We start from the raw sequence: 7,345 nt of genomic DNA on the forward strand, positions 1-7,345 counted from the left end.
AGTTGTGAACGTTCCTCTCTATGCATTTTTTCTCTCTCATTCAGCACAAACTGCATTTGTGCAAGCAGACGATCCTTCTCTTGTAGATAGATCAAGTTCTTATCAGACATACTTTTTTGTTCAGCTATAGTAGCTTTGAATTCTGTAACCGCTTTCTGAGGGCCTTCTGGTGGTTGGTCAGCACAACTTGACTGAGTTCAAGTTCTTTCTTATATTTTTCTACCTGCTGTGATAAAGTTTTGCTGCTTTTTGACATTCAGTTTTCAGTGTCTTGCAATTACTTTCAACCTCTTTTTCTAATTTATCTATCTTCTCCTGGAGGAAAACAACCTCCTTCCTCATGTTTGATAGTGCAATGTCCTTTTCTTCACAGACAGATTGCTGCCTACATAATTCATCCTTAGTAGTACAGTGGTACCTCGAATGCCTTGGTACTCACACGTTTTGGGTCCCAAATGCCAAATGTCTGATGTAGCTTCCACGGATTCCAATTGAGTGCAGGAAGCTCCTGCAGCCAATCAGAAGCCGCACCTTGGTTTTCGAACATTTTTGGAAGTCGAACGGACTTCTGTTCGAGAGCCAAGGTACGACTGTACTCAGTTCATTTAACAGATGTTCAGTCTCAGATTGGTCAGCAGCTTGTCTTGTTCTTGATGCAAAGATTGAATTTGATCCTCTTTTGATTTCAGTTTCCTTTCTAAATTACTCAGTTGGTCAAGATTAACGTCATTTTGCTGAGTTGGCCAACAAGTTCTGCCACCCATTTGTTCTCTGGCTCAACATATTGTCTCTCTCTTGTTTATACTGCTGTTCCTGTAGCTCAACAGAGATGCTTTTTGCTCTACCCTACCAACTTCAAGGCAGCAGTGCTCTCATTCCAGCCTTTCTTTTGGATGTTCCTAAGCTTCTTGAGGAGGGAGAAAAAGCAACTATAACAGCTTAATATTGTTTATTGGCAAATGGCTGGTTAGGGGCAGACACCAGCAGAAATAGTTGTGTTGTCCTAGCACAAAATCTAGTTTAAATCAATTTCTGAGGACTATATATTGTGGGACTGCTTTTTTCTTAGCCTGTACAAAACCTGTTTCTTCTTGCATTTTTTTTCTAATTAAATGCAAAAAAGGGAGGGGATAAAAACATTGAAGACAAGAATTTTGCTCAAACTTTCCAAGCCAGAATGAATCATCAGGGGTGGGGAAAACGCTTTGTACCTAACGTCTTTCAGGTTGGACAGTAGTATGGGTGTTTTCTCCACAGCTCAAATAATATCACACAACTTCTCTTTTAAAGCCAAGGATCAAAGACAGCAGCACTCTCATTCCAGCCTTTCTTTTGGATTCTTGAGGAGGGGAAAAAGCAACCATAACAGTATAATATTGTTTATACAGTCATACCTTGGATCTCAAATGCCTTGGGTCCCGAACAAATTGGCTCCTGAACAATAGAAACCCGGAAGTGAGTGTTCTGGTTTTTGAACGATTTTTGGAAGCCGAACATCTGGTGCGGCTTCCGCGGCTTCCTATTTGCTGCAGGAGCTTCCTGCAGCCAATCAGAAGCCACACTTTGGTTTCTGAAAGTTTTGGAAGTTGAACGAACTTCCGGAATGGATTCTGTTCGACTTCCAAGGTACGACTGTATTGGCAAATGGTAGGTCAAGGGCAGATACCAGCAGAAATAGTTGTGTGTTGTTTTAGGACAGTAGTTCTCGAACTTTTTATCTGGGCCACACTTTCAGATTAAAATTTGCTTGTGCCACTCCAATTTTTTATTCTTAAGAAATAATTGGAAAACCAAAAGAAACAGCTAACACAGCTAATTTATATTATTATTTTATTTTTATTAGAATTTATTTACCACACTATACCCAGAGGTCTCAGGACAGTTCACAGAATAAAATGTGATCATAGGACATCCAAAAAGTATAAAGCAATGCAGCTATATAAGAACATGAATCAATCCCAAAATAGAATTATAAACGAGCCCCTTACATAAATACTTTAAGTACGTGTACAAACTCAATGAGAGGTGTGAGCTTGCTTTTGCCCAGTAATCTCATATATATTAGGTCTAATTTGAGACAGACTCCATATCTAACCATATTCTGCATTTTTTAAAAATTGATACTATACTACCGTAAACTCTACTATCCTACACTGAAATGTTTAAATGTTTCTTTGATTGCTCTTGAATCTTCCTGCCACACGTGTCATTCTTTCCTGCACTACACCCTTTGAGAAACATTGTTTTATGAAATTGATCTCCTCTCAAGTCTTCTCAGGGTACAAGAACGCTCATGAGGTTTGCCTAGTGCTGCTAACCACATTTTCTTCACACTGATATACTGTCTTAGGTCTTGTTAACAGTTCTGCTTTCCAGGGTCCAGGCTGACAAAGATTTCCACCTTTAAGAAAAACATTCAAGTCTGCTGACAGAGATTTCCTCTCTTAAGAAAGACATTCAGGTCTGATTAAACCAGGAACCAGTTTCTTATCCATAGTTTGCTTTCACTCCACTCCATAGTTCTTCAGAGCTATCACTTCTGTCGTGCACCCAGTTTCCCCCCTGCGTTCCAGAAGTCTTCCTAACAATTGTGGGCATGCATCCTTCCTAGTTTAATTATTCATTTTGGAATTAATATAAACAGCTACATGGAAGTGTTTGCATACAGTACTATGTCGTGAAATAAGTTAACTTTACTAGACAAACAATCTTTTGATTTTATGAAGTTTCCACATAAGCAGCATATCCTTATTGCTCTGTTTAGGGTGAGACTCAAGCAGCATTTCCTCCAGGAGCTCCTCAAGAAAAAGCTGAAGTCATTGACATAGACAACATGGACTTCATTGAAATCAATGGAAGGTCAGAATTATTTCTGCTCATTTGTAAAGTATGTTTTATTAACTGGTCTTAAACCTAGAGCTCATTTCTCTTGATAAGATGTAAGATTATCATATCATAAATTTTAACCACCTAAGATGAATAATTACTGTACAATAATCCAATAGGAACAAACTACTACAGAAAGCAAACTAGTTTTGCTTTGCATTATTTTTTTCCTCCTTTGGAATTTGGGTTTGTTCTAGGCTTGCACAGAGGCAAGAACCAACCTTATTGGAATTAATGGGGACTCTCTCAGAAGAGAGGAATAGACGGGAAGCTGCGGAAGAGGCCCTCGGGCTCTTGGAAGAACAAATTAAAAGGTAGCAACACGTGTGAAAGGTATTTGGGGCTGATCTCGAACTGTGCTGATATTGGTAGTCCACAAACAGGCAACCTGTAATGTGCCCATGCATGCAACCTTTGGTCACTCTCAGTGCAGCCCACCAAACTTTCAGGGGACCTGGCTCCCCTTTCTTCAGTGTACAGCTGGTCAACTGTCAGACTGGTTCATGGGGAAGATTGCTGGCTGCATCAGGAATGCTGGGGGAAGGGTGAAGTTAAAACCTTCCACCCCCGCAGTGATCCCAATCCCCATGTATAAATATTACTGTCCTTGTGCTGCTTTAACCCCCCCACAACACTCCAGATGCAGCCCAGTGTGCTGGGACAGCAGTCTTCTTCATGAACCCAGCTGATGGCTAATCAGTAGGGCTTCCTTTGTCCACTGCAGCCAATGTCATGGCCCCAGACTGCAGACCTGACGACCCAGCTAATCAGATGGGGCAATAGTGAAAGACTGTATCTGAGAGAAAGGCAAGTAGGAGCTGAGCTGGGAGGAGGGGAGAATGGATGCAATAACGGCTGTCTAAGAGCATGAATGTTGGTATGAATGCATGTGTCCATGTGTTAAACTCACATGCTGGGGAGGCCTGGCCAGATGGGTGGGGTTTGTTTGTTTGTTTGTTTGAGAGATGCATTGGATTCGTATGTGTGTGTATATACGTGATAAGTATATGTGTGCTTCTTCATGTTCCTGCCCACCACCAGTGCTGGCCAAGCCCAACAGAATATGATCCCTAAACAGTTACCAACACTGATTGTATTGGAGCAATTTATCAATAAGACTCAATAAGTGCTCCATATTTGACACATACATCTCATACATCTATTGCTGTAGATTGAATGGAGTCTCCAAACCTAGGCAGAAAAATCCCCCCCCCCCGCTGTTATTGAGGTTCTCATGGGTCCACTGAACCAATTCCATGGGGTGGGGGTAGGGAGAGTGGGGAAGCCCTGTTGTGAATCCTGCCCTATATATTACAGTATACCCCACCCATGCTTATGAACATGATGTGAGCAGCATGGGCTTCAAAGCCAATTACTTGCTGTATCCAGAATAAAGGTTACTACTCGTTAATAAAGGAGTGTTAATAAAATTGTAAGGAAATTACCTGTTTCATTTAACTACAGGATCTGACTCAGTTCAGATGAACCAGGTTCTTTAAAAGTGCTGATATCCCAAGTTAAAATTCAGAGAATGATCAGCATAGATAAATAGCAGTTTAAAAGTGTCATGAATCTGATAAGCCTTTTGCATTTCTTTTTTTTTTTAGGCTTGAACTGATTGATTCCAGGCCAGCATCTGAACAATGTGCTTTTCAGGTAGAAGAAGAGGAAAGGCAACCTTTCATCATCAATGCTAGCGAACTTACAGTAGTACGAAAGGTAAGCCTATAAATCTTAAAAGTAAATCTGATACATTATTTTCTTTAATGTGTATGACTGATACAAAATTGTAAGTCATTTATTTTCAAAAGGGTTTTCGCTGAAATACTGGTGTTAACCTTTAAAATATCTGAATATTAAAACTGTTTCCAGCAATTGAATTAGAGAGCAGTACAACTTTTTTTAAAAAAACCCAGAACACTTCTCCATTAGTTTGCTAAGGTGTAAGGTATTTATTTTAGCCCTATGTCACATCAGCAGGTAGTGTTAATGGACACAACTATACATTCTTATCGATTAGACTTGTGTTGATTGGTTGGTTGGCCAAGCATAAAAATGTTTGAGTATGGGAAGGTGAGCTATTATGGTTTCAAAGATACAGATATTAAATTGGAGCATGTTTCTGTTCTGATTCCAAATTACCTAGGCTTCTATCCTATTCCTACTTCACCCTGTTCTACCCCATAAGTAGACAGAAGTACTTTTACATGCACAGAGGTACAGATCTGGTGGTGGCTCATTGGGTGTTCCTCCAGAGGGCACCAAACCTTAGAGGAATCTTTTTTGAGGCCATGGGGCACTTCTTTCAGCGTCAAAGAAGATCATTTTAAAACCCTATGTGCAAGCACTCGACCACTCATGGCTCTTCAGATCACCCCCTAATACATGTCTATTTTCCCTCTGCAAATCAGGGTGACCAAAAAAATGAAAGCCTTAGAAAGCTTGCTTTCCCCTTGGTGATGAGGGGTGGGAAATGGGGTGTGGGCAGATAGGAAGAGTATTGGATCATAGCTGAAGTAATTTGGAAAATCCTTCACTGTGAAGTTGAGGGGTGGGAATACTAGATTTCCCCATATTTGTAATTGTAGCGTACCTCAATTTTGGGAAATTTAGATTCCCAGATTGTTGCTGAACCATGTTATCTGTTCTCCTGCCCTCAGTAATGATATCTCAGAAGTGGGCCTTGCTGTGGCAGCACTGACCTTCTGGGAAGCTGCTTCTCTTGCAGTATAGGAGTCTGCAAATGTGATGAGCTTCAGATGACAACTGAAGACTCAGCTGTTCTGATAGGCTTTTCCTGGCCTATCAGATGTCTTTAAAGTGTCTGCTTTGGGGTTGTTTTGCCTTTCTAGGATTAGTATTGTATTTATTTTATATATTTTTATCCCAAAGGAGTATGTGTTTAACAAAAGATGTATGGTATTTGTAATCTTTTGTAAACTGGTTTTGGTATATAACTATATGAAATATATATAAATGCAACAGTTGCTATAGGAATGCCACAGAAAACAAATGATCCATACCTGGGCTCTTAAAAATTGAAAAGCATTTATTACACAAGATGTCAGTCATTATATATATCGGTCTCTGCACCACTGCTCCACATTACAAGTGGTTGCTGGAGAATCATCAAGGTTCATAATATGATGCTAAGTTGTTGTGTTGTAAATACTTCAGTATCTTATGGAATAGATGTGGATCACTTGCAATGTGAAAGCAATAAAGACCCTACAACTTACCTATGACACATTTTTTTCTCATTTAATTCCACCTTTTGTGTTTATTTTTGTGGGTTTGATTGGAAAGCATGAATGCCCAATGCTAATTTAATGGGATCAAATGCTTCTTTTCTGAACAGGTAAAAAGAGGAGCCATTTCTTTCAGGAGATGGATTCGGGGACAAAGACTTTGCCGCTCCCAATTGCTGACTTGCAGGGCAAAATCTCGCTATTTATTTCTCAGTTACTTAGTTGTCCTGCATCTTTTTGTTTTCTTGCGTCTCACAGGCATCTTATAAATGGAAAAGCTCAGAATGACAACCTTTCCCCATTATCATCAGTATGTAAATATTAGCCAAACTACTCTTTTTGTTTAACTCCACCATCCCAAAAGGCCACATCTCTGGGCCTATTCTGGGCCAGTCTGTCCTGCAAGGAAGAATTGTCTCTCTGAGCTTCTCAGAAACTAGTCCAGGACCATGGAGTGCTTTATTCATTTTGTATTGATAGATTGAGACAAAGTTGTTTTTATTTAATTATCCGCTGTTTGTTCATTTTTTCATTTTGTATTTCTAGATTGAGACAAAGCCAAAGTTGTTTTTATTTAATTATCCATTGTTTTTATTTAATTATCCGATATCCACAAATACGGTTGAAAATGTTCCTTGCATATTGAAATAAAGTGTTTATTCTGTTTGTGTCCTTGTATTATAGCATCATTCTAATATAGCATGTGGTCGATAATTTCTCAAGATTCCAAGATCAGATAGATCCGTAGTGATCACAATACAAAAAAATATTATTACCGTAAAATTATGGTTGGAAGAGGAGGTAGTTCCAAGCACCATCTCTGAAATTACAGGAATCCATTATTTTCATGAAAAGATCACTTTAAAGGCATGGAATTCCAAAACAGTGGCAGCTGTTCAAAGATCCAACATGTTTATACAATAATAACCTCAGCAGATGTTGACACTGAGAAAGAGACATGCATGCAGAAATAGCTTTCCTTCTCTGTGTATTGGGTCCTATATGGCAAATTAACACCTGGAAAGCAAACTTGGTGGGAAAGGCAAGTGAGCCCATGGTTTTGATTGAACCAGGAATTGTCTAAAGAAATGTGACAGCTAAAGAGCTGATTGTTAAAACATGTCACATAAAATGAAATTGTCTGCTGAGTCTCAAAGGAAACTACTAGCAACTGAACTAGCATCTGATTATGTTGTCATATGTGAACATTC

General features: G+C 39.4%; 1 protein-coding gene across 10 annotated transcripts in view; it reads left to right on the forward strand.

Annotated features, from left to right (window-relative positions):
- Nucleotides 1-6,800, forward strand: part of LOC118085760 (golgin subfamily B member 1) — a 48,587-nt gene extending 41,787 nt beyond the window's left edge. For 7 of the 10 annotated variants that reach the window (XM_035116750.2, XM_035116732.2, XM_035116722.2 and 4 more), the window contains 4 exons: nt 2,765-2,859; nt 3,084-3,200; nt 4,494-4,605; nt 6,245-6,800. In XM_035116750.2, the coding sequence (XP_034972641.2) occupies nt 2,765-2,859; nt 3,084-3,200; nt 4,494-4,605; nt 6,245-6,403 (483 nt within the window). In that variant the 3' untranslated portion in view covers nt 6,404-6,800. The other 3 variants (XM_035116808.2, XM_035116778.2, XM_035116825.2) reach the window with 3 other exon arrangements.
- The last annotated feature ends 545 nt before the right edge of the window (nt 6,801-7,345 follow it).

Source organism: Zootoca vivipara, chromosome 1, assembly GCF_963506605.1.
Source record: "Zootoca vivipara chromosome 1, rZooViv1.1, whole genome shotgun sequence".
In the NCBI taxonomy this organism is placed as follows: domain Eukaryota; kingdom Metazoa; phylum Chordata; class Lepidosauria; order Squamata; family Lacertidae; genus Zootoca; species Zootoca vivipara.